Genomic DNA, 17,469 nt, shown 5'->3' with positions numbered 1-17,469 from the left:
TATTGATTTTGCATCCAGTTGTTATTATTAAGTTTCATCGATATTTTTTATGTAATCTTGAGTTTCTTTTATATAAATTTGTTAATCGATGCAGATTCACACATAAAGCTTCTTTAGCCACCACACATGAGAATACACATATCGTGGGCATTGGATCACAATGCATAAAAATACAGTTTCATGTATGACACATCTGCAAAGTTTAAAGCATGTTCAATCGATCTTCATATGTGAGGAGTGATTATATTAAGTTTTATATGACAAATATTACGTTTGTAAGGATTTTATATGTAGAATTCTAACATAGCTTCACATGTGAAATGTATTACTTCAACGGTTGTTTCAAATATTGTGTCTAACGGGCAATATAATTGTTGCCATTGGTTTGATCATCTACAATATAGCTTTATATTTGATCGTTCATATGTTCTCCAACTTCAAAAGTTCTACTTTCGATTTTCATATATATATATATATATATATATATATGTGTGTGTGTGTGTATGTATGTGCGTTTGTTATGTGAAGCTTCACATATTCGCATCAAAATCAAATAATATGCCTAACAATCAATGTCATTGTACAAATAGCTTCACATATGAAGCTTATTGTATGTAAAAGATATTCTCAATACACTTATGGGCCGTTTACTATGGTCGTTTACCAAACGCTTATCTGATAAGTGTTTACCTATAAAATTCAACGCTATCACTTAGTTATCAGGTAAGATTTTAGTCCACCAAAACGGTATCTTATGCAACAATTTATCTGATAAGCGCTAACCGTGGTAAGAGTTGTCACTCTCACTTACTCGGTAAGACTCCCGTCCTTGCCTTTGCTCTTACCGGGTAAGATTTTTTATCATTATCATATTCATCCGATAAGGTAATATGATTTGATAAGTGTATGGTAAACGGCCCTAGTTGCTTAGACATCAAACATACATGTGAAGCTTTAGATATTGACATCCAAATTTACTATGATCTTTATTAGGAATACAACAAAAGAAAAGCCTAATTTTCATCAAATGCTTCATTTCTACCATCAACCTCTAACATATCATCACTTTATTGAAATTAAATAACAAAAGAAAATTTAAATAAATAATATTAAATAAGTTGATTGGTACTCATTTCACTATTCCACACAGCCAGAGGCCCAAAGCATCACATGCTTTTGTCTCCTGTTAGTGTTGGCCAAGCCGCAAAGTTAAACATCAAAAATACCAACCCACCCAATGAAGAATATATACCAACTTTAAGCATGCATATATATATATATATATGAGGGAATGGTTCACCTTCATTTTACGAGAATGCGAGAACACTTCGTATAAAGAACCCATATATATATATATAGTAATAGCATTCAAAAAAGAAGCAGAGAGCATTTGAAGAAAAAGTTGGATGCTCCTTTGAACCTTTTTGCAGTTGCAGATAATCTTTTCAAGTTAACAAATTTAGAATAAAGAACCCATCAAAAACCTCAAAACATATATATTGCTGATGCTGGCTGCTGCTACTAACCCATTGGATTTGGATATTTGTTCTCTAATGAGCATCATCACTCACTTCTATCTCATCTCATCTCATCTCATCTAAATGAACTTGTCTAATCTCGATGCTTTTGTACTATTCCGAGGTAGAAACCCCTCCACATGAAGATTAGAGCCTGCACGAATCTCGTTCAAAAATGCTTCACCTTTCTCCGATGTAATCATCTCCAGAATCACTCCAACAACATCAGCCGCAAGCCCTATTTCAACCAGTCGTCCTGGCTCCTCTCCACCTTCATATATCAACTGCCACACTTCTTTATATGGTATCACATTTTCCAATAGCATCTTTCCTACGATTCTCCCGAGATACTCTGCTGCTTTAGGAGCATCATTCACACTGTCCTCCAAACTCGCAAGAACACTTTCCAATCTGAAACAAAAATTAACTCATACCCTTATATATATGCATGCATCTATACTTTGAGAACCTTGAACCAACTGTTCATTATGAATATCGTGATGAATAATTCATGAAATAGTTGGTTCTCTGGATATTTATGGTATGTGTAAGAAATTTTTGAAAAGTACAACTAGTTCAATAAGATTTTAGTTACCCTCTAATAAGTGAGTCTTGACTTAAAACTCCATCTTGAGACTTTGTGAGATTGACGAGAAGCTTAGCAAGTGAATCCCTATCGGCATCCTTCCTCTCAAATGAATCACTGACCCAGATGGATATCATTGAAGGATAAAAACTGGGTGCGTTCAATTCCTTGATGCATAGAACAACTTCCTTCTCATCTCTTGCACTGAAAAGTTAACCAAACGTTAATCAATACTCCCACAAAATAAAGTCACGTTTTACAACAAAATTGAATTTGTAGGACGTCAAAGATGTATAAATGTCCAAATAGACTACTTTACAGGACTTGAGTTTGTAGTAACAATTATGTGTCCTATAGAAGGGTGTTACGATAGATGTTAGGACGTTTTGGACATCTGAACAAGTTCTTCAGGACCTTTTGAAATAAAATGTGATATGAACGTGTCTTTTTAAAGGACACTTGTTTTATAACACACTTTCCGAAATAATGTCATGTAAAAAAAGACTAATAGGATGCGATATTTCAAAATTTATCATCAAAAACTTGTTAAAACGCCCAAAAGTGTCGTATCAACTTATCATAACACCTTTACATAGATAGAAGGCACAATTATTTAATCCTATAAAGCAGTGTATTAAGATATTTAGACATATTTGGCATCCTATAAAGCCGATTTTGTTGCAGTGACAGCATATACCGAGAAGAATAAGATATCGCCAAAGCCTATATGCAGCACAAGCACCAGTTAATAACCAAGCATAATGAAACAGAAAAAAGTAGAAATGATGGGTGATAATACCTATAAAATTCCTTGATTGCCTCCATGGACATATCACGTAAACGTTCTTCCGGCCAGACCTTATCTGCAGGAACATTTGGTGAAGGAGTAGGCATCCAGACTCGTGGAGATGGCAAAGAAGGCATACCTCGATCAAAATTGTGCTCGGCATTCCTGTTAACATGCGACTGATCATAAGCAGGTGAAGGGGCCAACCTCTCTGAAGTGTATCTAGGAACAAATTCATCTCTTGGACCAGAAGTTTGTCTCTCTGGTATAGAACCAGAACCATAACCATTTGGGCCGGCTGCATGCCGTCTGGGGTCTGCAGGACTAGGCATTTCGGGTAAGTGCATACTTTGCATCGAAGATTGTCCCCTAACTGACATCCCCCTAGCAAGACCACCTTGGGGACCAAGTGTTATAGGGTCATCACCAATGGGTCTTAACGGAAATGAAACTGCCCTGTTCTCGAAAGATGATCTTTCCTCAACTCTGGCATCTTGATTGGCGTAACCACGAGGCTGCTGTTGGGGCAATCCACGGAAACCACCCATTTGAGCATTTGGAGATGGTAAGACATTTGACCCTCTGGGTGCAAACTCCATGGGTTGACGACTCCTAGTTGACGAGTTGAAACTTGATCCACGAGCCATTCTACTAGATTGTGCATGCCGTTCTTGAGCAGCATCTCTGTGTACTTCATCGATCTTTTTTGGCCCTTCGACCTTCCTTCTTTGCTGCCAATTGTTCTTTCTCAAATCAATAGCATCCTTCAACATGAACCTCACTCTTGAAGAAAGTTTCATATTATTTGACAATCTAAACATGGTGTCAAAATATACATCCATATGCTCCTTGGCTTTGGGATGATCGAACATCGCCCCAATTGTGCTCATCAATTTGCACAATGCCTCAATATCTTCCTCATCAGGATTCTGATACTGACCTAACAATTTCTTTATGCATTCGTGCATAATTCTCTCGGTCAACATTTTCTTCTTGAACAACTCGCCAATAAGTCTGATGTTACCCAACATGCGTCTCCGTGCCTTAATTCTCTTTTCCTCCCTTTCCTCCTCTGTCTGCTTAACCTCACCTTCCTCCTCGGTTCTGTTTGCTTCTTCTTCTTCCCGTTCTCCTCTCTCGAATTCTTCTTGACATTTGTTCAAAAGTAATCGCTTAAAAGTGATTTTTTCATTGTCTTCACTAAAATCCGGCAACTCTACAGCAAGACGTGAGCAAAAATTGGCATACATTTCGCAAAAAGTGGGTTCCATTAAAGCCTTATCGAATATTTGATTGATTACACCAGAAAGAGTTCCAGCATTGTCGATATTCACTTGTTTAACTTGCTCGAACAGTTTTTCGAAGTTTTGAGGAGTCAGCTTGTTTAGGATACCCTTCAACTGCCTTTGCTTGGCCTGTTCCTCATCTGTTACTTTACCCACTTCATACTTTCTTTCTGCTTTGTGCATCACCTGCATTGGAGTCTGGGGAGAGGGTATTAACCCCTTCTGATTACCAGCCACACGTTGCCACCTGTCAGAATCGGAATTATTACGTTGCATATGTGGGCCAGGGGACTGCATTGTCCCAGACAAGATGCCACCGCCATACTGACCCGGTGTCTGTGTCCTGTTCCGTGACATGCCGTAGTTCCCTCCAGTCATCGGTTTAAAATTGGTTGTATTTCCAGCATAGCTGACGTCACTTTGCATTCTTCCTGAACCCATAGGTCCCTGTGATTTATTCCATCTGTCGTCATGGCCAACGTTACTTGGGCGGCGGTCTAGTCGAGCTCCCGGTGGTACTCTATCACCACCTCTACCAGGGCTTGGATGTGGTTCACGAGAAACATTAACATTTGACATCACTACATCGGCTGTATCCGGAGTAAACTCAAACCCTTGAGGAAGTTCAGTACACTGTTCGGCAAATTTTAGCAGGAAGTCTCTGGAATACTTTTTGGCCATCCCATCGACCGACTTCCCATTAAAGGAGGTTTCAAGTTTGGGAGTAGAAATATCTGCTCTATCCTCCCAATCATCAGGCTCAAACTTGTTGTGGCCACGTTTCTCATCACATGGAACAGCTTTCTCAGATGAATCGACAGATGCCTGCTTTTGTGTTATCGCAGAAGAGTTTTCTACGATTTCAGCAGATGGAGTTTCTTTCTTTTCCTCTGGACCTTTATACGCCATATAAAGATCAGAAGTTGTCCCCTGAGCATCAGCAAATTTTAGAAACTCTTTTTTCTTTTTCTTTGGTTTAGATGTATTACCCTTTGCTTTGCTAGTATCTGATAAAGTTTTATCCATGGAACCTGATGATGTAGGAGATATCAAGCTGGCCCTGTTGCCCACATCTTCTCCATCAAAAGAAGGTGGTCTGTCTGGAACAGAAACTGAAACAGCAGCAGAACCATGATCTAATGTACCAGATTCTCCATTGCCAGCACCCTCAGCACCCATGTTAACGAGCGTACTTAAAGAAACATCTGAACTTGAGATATCATCCCCACGACAAGTCCCCAAACTAAGTGAAGTTTCAGCACTAAGAACGTCAGCATCTGCTGCAGAAGCTGATGGCAAAGATTTATCATCATTGATGGCAGGCACTGCAGGGTCCAAGGATCCAGTCTCGATCTTTGTCATGGTTACCTCCATGGCACCACTGTTTTTATCTAGATCACTTACGGATGTAGCAACCTCATGTTGCTCAGGCTCATTGGTTGTCACATATCCTTGGTCTTCTGACACTGCCGATTCAGCCTTTGGCTCTTCAATCTTGAGAGAGCTATCAGAATTAGTCTCGCTACCAATTGTTTCAATAGACTTGAGGCCTTCTTCACCACTACTACCTTTTAAAGAGCTGCCAGGAGCACTGGCGGTAACAGCTATAGGCACTACTTTTTTGCTGGTTTCGGAAACCTCCTCTTTGGTTCCTGTGAAAGGAGTCGAAGACTTTACTGTCTCTAAAATAGACGTTGAAATTGAGGCTGATTGTCCACCCACCTGTGAATAGAAGTGCATAATGCATCACATACTACGAAAAGACACATTATACTAATAACCATGCACAAAGACCCAAAGAAAAAATAACGCTGAAGAACAAATAAGTACCTGATCTAGGGGGGTATATTGGACCTTTTTTCCTGGCTTTATCGGTTCCTCTTTGAAGGAGCTAGACTTGCTAACTGTTGCTTCTTTTGCAACTTCCGCCTCACTATTCACAAGTGGCACAGAATCCTCAACGGTAGCAGCAGAAGCAGTAGAGGAAGAGTTGGTTAAATTCTCGGACTGGAAAGACCCAAATGTCGCATTAGTTGGTTTAGTTGCCATAGGCGACAGAGTGTAGTTTGGATGTTGTGTAGAGCTTCCACTGCTGGTTTCAGGGTCTCTTTGAGAATGAGTGGATGAAGTTTCTCCATGCGTCCTTGGAGTTTTGGGGAGCTCATTTTTGTCAATAGCAGGCAAGCTACCCGGCAATGATGAATCACTAACCTTATCATGTGCATTAGCTGCTGGTTTTACAGTCACCTGCATAGAGATTATCACACCATGAACACAAAAAGCACATCAAATCTTTACTTTCAGAAGGTTTAGTGTTGGGGGCCCTCTTATAAACAAAAATGAGTTAAACGGAGCCCCAATAATGAAGACAAGTTAACAGGAGAACTGGAGAAGATGGCTAACCTGGCTATAAAACCTTGGTGCCTGAGAACCAGGAGTAGTTTGTGCACTAGTCAAAGGGTTAGAAGTGGGTGGTGGATAGAAAAGGGAGTTGGCATTGTAGGAATTAGAATAGTAGTTCACCATATGACCAGGAGGAAATGTTGGAACCGGCTGAGACTGAGGCAGCACATGAGGATGAGGCCTAGGGCCTGAACCTTTTGACCCACCATCTGCATACCCATCGGACCGTTTATCTAGTCTCAGCTCCTCATGTGTGTCTGGATGAGTAATCTTGACGGTTTTACGATGAGCACCAAGTTTTCCTGTCTGCTGTGGCGGGTAATGTTGTCCTAAACCAATTCCAATATTTCCTAACTGAGGAGGCATTTGGGGAGGTCCCATTTGAGACGAGAAATTCAGACCTTGACCTTGATGAATGATCCCCTGAGGCTGCATCTGATGATGTTGGAGACCTGTAACAAATACCTGTTGCTGTACTTGAGGTGGATTGCCCATTAAAGGTATAGGGAGCGGCATTGGTAACGAACTATTTGCCATTCCCTGAGATTGCATCTGTGGATTTGGACCACCATATGGAACATGAAGTGGAGAATGGTGAAATGACATTTGCATGGGAACCCCGGGAATTGAGGGGCCAGAAAGCTTTTGAGATTGGGTTGCAGGGGGAGTAGCTAATGCTTGTACATCTTTTTTCGCTTTTGGGACAGAATGCGCCTCACTAGCATTAGATTGATCAATGACACCAGCATCTTTCTTTGGTAACTGCTGTTTCAGGACAGCTGAAGTCGGAATTTTAGTAGCTTTTAATGCCTCAAGACGAGCCTGCCAGACAAAAAAAAAAGAAAATAAGAAAACAAGCAACAACAAGAATAATATACATCTGCATTGCTGTGCAGGCTACATGATCGGCTACAGCAACGCAGTTCGTGTTATATGCTGGTAATCAAGATTATCATAGTCTAGAACGACCAGAAATAAAATAATAAAAAGAAAAATTGGGGTCATACAGGTCACATATTGAAAAGAGCCACCCAAATCAGAGACATATACAGTTGCTCAAAATCACAGACTCGCAGCTTTGCTTCGAACTCATCTTCGTCTTCTCTCAACTTTTCTCAAATCAGCCTCACCTTCTCTCAAATCTCTAATCTTAAGCAAATTGGTATCCATTAACATTGGAATTAAGGTTCATTATTGACTTATTTCCCGTTTCTTATAGTTTCTTCATCTATTAGGTTGTTCGTTTTAAAATTAGTGTTTCTTCATCTACACAGGAATGTGTTCTATTTGCATGAAACTGGTGATGGGTTTTATAATCTGCGCAAAAAATATGAATTTGGTTTTCTAATTTTTATACAAGGCAAGATAAAACACTCATTGTCTGAGGACTATTGGTTATTGAGCATCTTCCAAAATGGAACAAAAGGCGATTAGAAGAAAAGCAGAGACCGTTAAAAGAAAAGTAGGAGGGACAGGAGAGAGAGACCATCAAGGCTCAAAACATCATCAGAAGAGAAGTACTTTTGTTGATTTTCATCATACCAAAGATAAAAGTTCACAAAAAAGATTCTTTTTTTGGGTTTCTCTTATTATCTTCAACCCAGAGTGTGATAATTGTGTCTACTTGGATGCTTTTAATATTATAATTGCAATTTCCCTGTTATGTTCAGCTGTTAGATGATTTTGAGTTGGTTTTCTTTTAAATGACAATAGTAATAGTTCCTATAATTGGGTTTCATCCAAAATTTTGTTTGGACAAAGAGAAACAAAATGGGTCAACCCGGTATGGTTGCCCTAGGACTCATTGCAATCCATTATCCAATCCGCCCAACCTGCCCATTTTGCCACCTCTTCGACATAGCTCTAGGTGATCCAACATGCTAGGAGCAAGCGCAAGGCACAGTATCACCCAATAATTTTATACAAGAAAAAGTAATACTAGTCTAATGTCCCATATTTGAGCTATGACGTAGTTATATCGGTAAGTTAGCATTGTTGTATCAGCTCGAATGGGTTGCTCATGAGTAGCAAATATTGGAATATTAATCTACCACCAGTCTAATGTCCCATATTAATCTTTGATTTGGAGCATCCACTTAAAAGATGATACGCGCACACACACACACACACACACATATATATAGATATATTTAAATGAGCAACAAAAATAGAAATCTAAGTATACTAACAATTCTACTGTAACAAAAGATATCTGCATTAGGAACCTTCATTTGTGAATCAATATGACAATCCAAGAATATATAAGAACTTAAAGAAAAGTTACCTATGGAAAGAAAGAACAATAAGTTCCATCCGAATTAGTACATGGACATACCTAATAAATGATTATTCATTATTTTAATATAATTAGAAGGTAACATGATTAATAAATAAATAAATGTAGTATTCATGTACTCGGTTGTTACAACTCAATTTATTTAACTGTTACAACTTACAAATTTTTTCGTCAGCCACTCAACTTTAAATCTTTGACTTGTTGAATCACTACTTGAGGTTTATTTTATATATATGAGCTATTAAAGTTAACTCAAAACTATCCATACCAAGTTGTTGCGTTAGCTATACACCAAAGGCACAAATACCTTTTTAAATATTATAATTTTCTTACTCCCTCCAATTCACATCAAAATTGACTCTAGAACTTCTGAGTTTTTCTGTTATTTAAATGTGCCTTTTAGGTTTTCTTCAATATTGAAATATTCAAGGTAGAGGGTGGGCAGGGGGAGAAGTGGAGAGGTAACTTTTAGGTTACAAGGTCAGTCTTTGTTTATCTTCCTGTTTGTTTTATTCTATGCCTCTTCTGTGTCCCCGCTTCATTGTGGGTTGTTTCTAGTTTACACAAAAGCTTGTGTGATTATGCTACCTTTCTCACTTGTCTCCTTGTATCTTTGTTCTGCAAGTTGGGGTTCACGAAACCAACATCTTTACCCTATAGGGTAAAGGCGAGGAGAGCTAACCAAACGTCAAGCATTTCCTTACACTTGGAACCAATGACGCATTTATTTGAGAGAGAAGAAAAAAAGATTATGCCTTTGCCATACATCCTTGACCACCCCCCACCTACCTTGTCAGGGAGATATTGGGTCCATTTGTTATGATTTTGATATATTTTGTGGTTTATTTTAATGTTAAACAGAAAATCAACTTAATGCACACTTTTTATCTCATAATCATCAATTTTAGCTCTAAAACATTGTCACTTCCAAACATATATTCAATCAAATTTCACCAATAAGAAATCAATTTTGTATGTATCTGGCAAAACATAATCTTTTGATATTTTCATCTATAACATTTCTCATGTATTTTTGTATAGCTTGTCCCATAGCCTATGAAGGGGAAGTGCATGCATCAAGCTTAGCGATCCAGTGCCTTGTATCTAGCTATTCAAAAGAAAATGAAAATAAACGAAATCTCATTAAGGTGTAACCCTACTAGTTGCCGGTAGCATTGGAAGCCAAGAATAGTGAGAAATAAGTGAGCTTGGCTCGCCATTCCGATAGTGACACACCACATCTATCCATGAGAATGGTGGAAAACCGAATGTGTTTGTGCCTTATTGTATAGGTGGTGGTGAGGGTCAAGAAAGCTAGTCCAAGAGAGTAGGATACAACCATACAACCATGCAGCAGGACTGTAGAGGAGGTCCTATGGCCAAGAAGAGCGAGTATTGCAATGTAAATAAGTATGCAGGTGAAAATTTTAATAAGAGTGAGAAGGAAGATTTTAAGTGACAGAATTCACAAGATGTTGGAACTCGAAACGGAGCAAGTGTTACAAAAAAAAGGATGGCATTAAGCTTAGAACATTTGAGGATAGAATCATATTAGCAAAACTAGTGGATAGGGAGGTAGCAATGAATGTTCATATGTCCTTCAATAGATCTACAACGAAAAAGTTTTAGGCGGACTTGGAAGTTGTCGGGACACACAAATGAGAGACGAGCTTCTTATAAGCCATGATGTTAATGTTTCATAGGTAGGCATTGAAGGAATTCTGTAAAAAAAATGAGAACTTCCATTACGGTACTAAGAAAACAAGAATGAGAAGAATATCAAATTGTGTAGTAGCTTATGAGTTGTCATTATGATAGCATAAAGAAACATGAATCTCACTAATAGCATTAAGCAATGGCCAAAGCTCTAGTTAGATAGACTTGATGCTTATTAGAAAAGGGATCAAACAATATGCATGAATTGTTAAGGCACACCCAAAAAGTGTGTGGCCAGATGGGCTTTTAGGGGCACACATGCCCATTAGGCACAATCTTAGTGTATGGTTGTAGAAAAATGAAGAGCTAGGTGATAGAGCCCTACGCTGTTAAAATCGCGATATATCGGATATCGGTCTCTGGAAAAATATCGGTTCCGATAATATCGCCGATATTTCACCGATATTTTGATGGAAAAATCGATCCGATATAATGATTTTCTATAAGACAAATTTTTGGGGTTTTTTTATTACATGTTGGGCTTAGTTTTTTGGGCCTCTTTATTTGGTCAACCAGTCAACACATATATTAGGTCTCACGCTTCTTCTCTTCTAGGTTCTTCACAGTTCACGCTTACTGCTTGCAATTAGCTCGTTTTTTAACACTTTTCCTATTTTGTTTTGTGAGACTTGTTTATGTGATGTTTTAATTTTGAAACTATATTTCTAAACTCTAATTAATGCATATGATAGGTTTATGGATGCATTCATAATATATATATATATATATGTATATATATATATATATATATAATTCTAAGAAATATCTATATTAACCGCTATTTTGGACCGATATATCACCAATATAACCGAAATATCGAATATCGGTCCTGACCGATATTTTGTATTTTGACTGCAGTAACAGCATAGATAGACCCTAAAAGGAGGTGTCGGAAAGGAAGCTAATAGGTTTGGTAAGAGATGGCACATGTATTCTAATAACAGCAAAAAAATAATAAAATAAAAAGGTAAAATGAAACTAAAGAAACTAGGTAGTGGAATGAGGATATACAAAAGACTATTGAAAAGAAGAGGGACTGCTATAAACTCTTACATTGTTACAAGAGACTGAAGAATATATAGAACCTTAAAGTAGCCATGAGAAAAGTTACAAATCTAGTAAGAAAAGCTAGAAGTGAAGTACATGCAATAATTACAAGAAATAAAAGGATAAAGAAAGAAAATGTTAGAGCACAAGTTTGCTATATGATAAAAGAAAACCAGGTATTTCTGTCGCATAAGATACATGAAGGATGAAAGACAAGGCGTTTAGTTAAAGATACGATGAGATATCCAAAACTACAGAAATTATCAAGGGACAAAACTCATACAATAAAACAATAATGTTATTAAGCATTAGCTGAGAGTTGATACTAAGACTCTGGAAAATTAACTATGCCGAAGAGATCAACAAATAGAGACTCTTTTCTTGATTAGGCAACGTATGGAGAAGTATCCAAGGTATGAAAAGGAATGCAAATGGTGTTTATTGTTTTAAAGAAAACACATGGCAGGATGCCAAATGAGTCAAGATGATTGGCGCTTGAGAAGAAAGAAGACTTCATCAGGTATGTTAATGTAATTAAAAATATGTATGACTAAACCATAACAAGCATAAAAACAAGAGATGATAATATAGAAATTTCACTATTAATATGCCATCAGCCTTGAGCCTTTATTTTTTATTTTAGCTATTGATAAATGATACATAGTGGTCACTAAGGATAAAATGTTAATGCAAAATTGGAGGTCTCTGGAATTTGACAGTTTCCATCAGGTTGAACAAAACAAGGTATACAAAATACAACTTTACGAGTGCCAATCAAAAAGTGAAAGATGAATTTAAAAAAGCTACTTATCTGGGATCAGTTTGGAAGAAAATGGATATAAATGAGAAATGCAAGGGATAGCAAAATGATTGAAAAAGCATCAAGCTTCCAGAGTCTTGTTTGATCATCATTAACCCATTGAAGGTAGAAGTGTAAGTCCTACGGATTACGGAAGTAGTGGTGCAGATAAGACAAACTATGATCTATGAGGATGAATCATGAGCCACCCAAAGAAAATCTTATTGACTGTGTATACAAGAGACATGGTGGGATAGATACATTGCAATACTATGGGCCGAGATTACAAATGAGAGTATATAAGACAAGGGGGAGCACGAATGTGGATGAGAGGTGGCCATTTCCAATTCAAGCCATTGACACAAAAAAAACTTGCACCAAGAAAAGATCATTAAGACCACGAGAGGTTGACCAAAAATAACATAGATGGAAGTACTACAAAGAGATTTGCATGGACAAATAGTTGTGAAAAGCGCCCATAAGGCGCAAAGGACTGGGTTTTTTCCATGTCAAGGCAACGCGAGTTACTGAGGCGCACAAAGGCACAGCGCCTTGGCTGAGGCGCAAAATGGGCTTAGGCGCGCCTTATACAGATCTGCCCTAAATTCAAATAATTTTCTTGTCTCTTAAACTTCCACAAAAAAATTGTTATTAAATAAGTCAAAACCTAATATTAATTATGTCTTTCAACCTCCTAGACTTCTACAAAAAAGAGTTACTAGATAAGTCTATTCAATTCTAATCAGTCATCTCCTATAAATTACCTCCCATACATACATCCCATACATAGTGCTCTCCCTCACGGCCTTGGTTTTAAAAAGAGCGATGTTGTCCGATGCGTTAAGGGTCCCGGAAGCCGATGCGTGATGCATGATGCGTGATGCTGATGCGCTCGCATCACGCACGTGATGCGCCCGGTATTCAAAAAATATTTATAAATTAATTCTACATATCAATTTCTACCTTAAAAATACTTACCTATCAAAATACTTCATTTATAACATAAAGTAGTTAAAAAAGTGGCATTAGAATCTTAAAAAGTTTGTGAATCGGAAAAACAGAAGTACATAACACACAAACTACTACCACGAAGAACACAAGTAAATGTCTGACTGATATGCGATGCTAGGTCTCTCACAGTGCGACTTCTACTTCTTCGTTGTGGGCTTCTTCTATTAGGTCTCTCACAGTCTCATGTTCTATTTTAATTAACTAAAAAACCCAACTAAAAAGCCCAACTAAAAACTGAAAAAGGGAGCCCAAAAATGCAACATACATGATGCGCTGATGCAAAGGTGATGCGTAGGTGATGCGAGCGCATCATGGAAACGCAACGCATCAGACCCTTTGATGCGTTTTCTTCAGCGCATCACAGCGCATCACGCATCACAGAGCATTATGCGCGCATTTTTAAACCAAGCTCACGGCTTTAAACCTTATACTTCTTCCTCATGGCTCTCTTCTGAAATCTGGATTTCTGGTTGTTGCTTTGGAGGCTTATACTTTTTCCTCACAAAGGGCTCTCTTCTGGACTTCTTGTTGCTACTTGCTACCTGTTGACTGTTTCTACATACAAGTATCAAGTATGTATACTATTATTTTTTTGGCTCCCTTTTGGAAATTGAAATTGAACTATGTTTTATATAATGGCATTTGAGTTGATATTACTACTTTCTATATAATGGTATTTGAGTTGTGTATTACTATGTGTATATTATATATATATATATATGTATATTGTTTTTTATACAATGCGCCTCGCATTCCTGAGGCCCGCGCCTCACGCCTACGCCTAGGCCACAGGACCCCTTTGTGCCTAAGTGCGCTTTGCGCCTTGCCCCTTGCCCCTAGGCCCCATGAACGTACCAAAGGAGCCAACCTTAGATATTTGTGCATGGAAGGGACGTCAATCATGTTCCAAAACCCTAGGAGTTCACCTTTTGGCTATCAATGTTTGCTATTGGGTTGCACCATTTTTATTTGCTTTAGGTTCCAATTTCACTGTATTCCAACTAGGATAAAAGGCTAGTTCTTTTATAAGTAACCTTGATTATTTACTTGTCATCATGATAGAAGTTCTTAAAAAAAAAATTAAGTTTGAGCAAATTGATCATTTTGGGACAAATCGAGTATTATATAGGGTCAAGATGTTATTTTCACAATAATTGGGTTTTTTTGCGACCCACATGGAAGAATTTAGCAATAACAGCTACGCACAAGTCTTACAATGAAACTCTGTAGGGGATTTTATAAAAATAAATCATTTTTCAGTGGAAGGAAGGCCCAAGCAGAACTGAAAAAGAAACAGAGAGAGAAGATAATGCATACAACAAAGCTCGTCAATCAAAGCAGATCGCTAGAATCAACGCTCAGTCACTTTATCTCTCATATCAACACTCAAATTTCCTCTCTCTAACTCATCTCTCTTTCTCTCCTTATTTCTCAATCAAGAACCTAAGGCTTAACTAGATCGAGTTTCAAGAGAGAAGTTGTCAAAACACTCCATTTAGCTGAAGCACCTAGTCATTACGCCTCAAGATAGGCCCTAAGGCACTCGTCTTAGAGCCACCTACTCAAAAATGCATACCTGAACCTCTAACAACTGACCCAGCCTAAGTGCCTCCCCTGCCTAGCATCTTGAGCGCCTTTAAAGCCTATTCTAGTCTTTTATTTTACTCCAAGAGCCCTACTGGTTTTCAAAACTAATGGTAAAAGTGGCATTTAATATCCGAAATACTAAAAATACTTAATTCAATCATTTACCTCATGTATCTCAACTATAGACAAATATACTCTCATATGCTTTGTCACGGATTATCTACAGACACCGCTCAATGTCTAGTTAACATTCACACCAAGCACAAAGAGTATAGAATAACACACCTGGGCCTGTTTCTGCTCATCCAAATTTGGTGGGGCAGAGCTGGTTCGGGCAGGAATCTACGAACACCAAAAGAACAAGATGCTTATAACAAATCTATGCTACCAAGCAAGTCATCGGGCCATTTAATTGTTGGGTATAAATAAATTCTAAAGAGATTATAGCAAAAGGTTTAGCAAAGAGTAACATTACCTGCATCCCATTCATTAAACTAGGACTAATTGACCCAAATTGAAGAGGAAATGCCCTAGAAGCATCTGCTGGCCCTAAAAACAAGAAAAGAGTATCAGTAGACAACTAAAGACACTCGTTCTTGATGCCCATGATGTCTAAAATATATAGCAACAAGTTATAACCATGTCCACTGGAAAACTCAAGCTTATGACCAGATGAAAGTTCTTAATTTATAACTCGGCTATTAATAGCTGAGGTAAGGGAGTTAATACGTGTCAAACACCAAGTGCCATACCCTTTGTCGGAGTCGAAGGACCAGTGGCATCAGAACTGGGAACGGCTGCATTACCCTGTGGAGCCCTTGGTAGGCCTGGGGTGCTCTTCTGGGTTGATACATCAGATGGCTTTATAGTAGCACCCGCTGCTGGAGCACCAGATGCACCTACAATGTATATAAATAATTTTATAAGCAGTGTGCCGATAAAGATACTAGTTGTTCATACTGATATGAAATCATAAACAATTCACACATGCACATAATTAAATCTTCAAGGCCATATAACATGATAATGTAAATTAAAAAGGAAGCCATCAAATTTTTGTTTTCTTCATCGCTTAAATTTAAATAAAAAATGTACACCATTTTAAATCAGATAGTATCACACTTTATGGAAGAATTTTGGGTAATACTCTAGATAGAAGGATCCAACTCTATTCAATCAAAGCAATAGCATTTACTATGATAAAAAAGCAAGTACATTCTATAAACCATGAAATTATGGACATGAAATGCAGTTTCGAGCATGGATACCTCGTGCTGGCAGTTGTAAATGTGCGCCATTAGGTACAGTAGTGCCTCCAGGAGTAGAAGAATTCAACAAATCCGAATTCGAATTTATATTGGGACTGTTTACCCTAGGTTGTACTCCTTGTGCATAATTACCCACCTTCTTAAAGCTTGAAAAAGAAAAACAGATCACAAACATCATATCTTGAAATAAAAATACGTTAAAACAAACCCTAAATTCACACAGGAATAGATAATATAGCAAACCCTAATTTTGTTTTACCTTCTATTAGAAGAAGATGAAGAGGAGGATGGTGGGGCGGTGGTACTACCTCCTCCGCCGCCGCCCTTCCCGCCACCCCCGGAGTAGTTCCTTTGCAAGGCAGCGTTACCGGATCGACCCAATTTTCTGTGCTGTGGCGGCTCGTTCTTATCACCCCTTGATTGATTGAAGGACATGTATTCAAACCCTCAAAAAGACCCAATCTTTTTCTTTCCTGAATCAAATTCAATGACAAAAAAAATAATTAAAGAAAAATCACCATCCAGATCCCTTCCGATCAAAACAGTGATTAACCACTCTATTTTAGCATTACAAAATTCAAAGGAAAAATATGTATTCTTTTCTTTAATTACTTACCAGAAGTAACAAAGAGTATTAAAAAGGGGGAACAAAGAGAGAGAAAGAAAGCCAGAGAAAGCTAGGGTTTAGGAATTGATGTGTCGATAGGCGGGAACCATGACAACTATCGAAGAAGAGAGAACTAGTGTGTGTTTTTGGTGTTTGTGTGTGTGAGAGGAGAGAGAGAGAAGGTGATGGATGGTAACAAACTGGGCTTGGTAGGTGGTCAAAAGGTAGGTTTTCTCGGAGATGAATAATCCGACCGAATCGTGGCGCGTCTACGAATCCTTCGCGTTTCCTTTAACCGTGTCTTTGTTCACTCCCATTTTACACACATTCAAGCCCTTTGTGTGTGTCAATGCCACGCACTTCTGTTCACGCGCCGCCCTCTTTACTCTCACGCGCCACTATCGTGTGTGTAAATACCAAATGTTTACTATAAAAAAAATAAATGAGTATCACCAAGTTTTTAAAATAAATCTTTATAAATAATAAGATTATTAAAATATTCGATACAACTAATAAAATATTTTTAAATAGTCTTTTACTTCTTACGAGGTCGGGGTTC

At 38.1% G+C, this 17,469-nt stretch overlaps 1 protein-coding gene across 3 annotated transcripts; it reads right to left on the bottom strand.

Annotated features, from left to right (window-relative positions):
* Positions 1–1,389: 1,389 nt before the first annotated feature.
* On the bottom strand, positions 1,390–17,107 carry LOC112518873 (eukaryotic translation initiation factor 4G). Of its 3 annotated transcripts, XM_025126657.1 has the most exons (12): positions 16,920–17,107; positions 16,563–16,776; positions 16,304–16,449; positions 15,788–15,934; positions 15,511–15,584; positions 15,321–15,377; positions 6,580–7,401; positions 6,007–6,423; positions 3,030–5,898; positions 2,903–2,966; positions 2,113–2,307; positions 1,390–1,928 (listed from the first exon to the last, which is right to left on the bottom strand). In XM_025126657.1, the coding sequence occupies exons 2-12, from the start codon at positions 16,736–16,738 to the stop codon at positions 1,598–1,600; spliced, it is 5,298 nt and encodes a 1,765-aa protein (XP_024982425.1). In that variant the 5' UTR covers positions 16,739–16,776; positions 16,920–17,107; the 3' UTR covers positions 1,390–1,597. The 3 variants fall into 3 exon arrangements, with proteins under 3 accessions (XP_024982425.1, XP_024982423.1, XP_024982424.1); XM_025126655.1 differs by having other exon boundaries at positions 2,903–5,898; XM_025126656.1 differs by having other exon boundaries at positions 1,598–1,928; positions 2,903–5,898; positions 15,511–15,575.
* Positions 17,108–17,469: the final 362 nt, after the last annotated feature.

The sequence above is a fragment of the Cynara cardunculus genome, assembly GCF_001531365.2.
Source record: "Cynara cardunculus var. scolymus isolate 2C chromosome LG 10, CcrdV1, whole genome shotgun sequence".
Taxonomy (NCBI): Eukaryota; Viridiplantae; Streptophyta; class Magnoliopsida; order Asterales; family Asteraceae; genus Cynara; species Cynara cardunculus.
The sequence above is the reverse complement of the archived record's forward strand: the minus strand, read 5'-3'. Positions and strand labels throughout refer to the sequence as shown.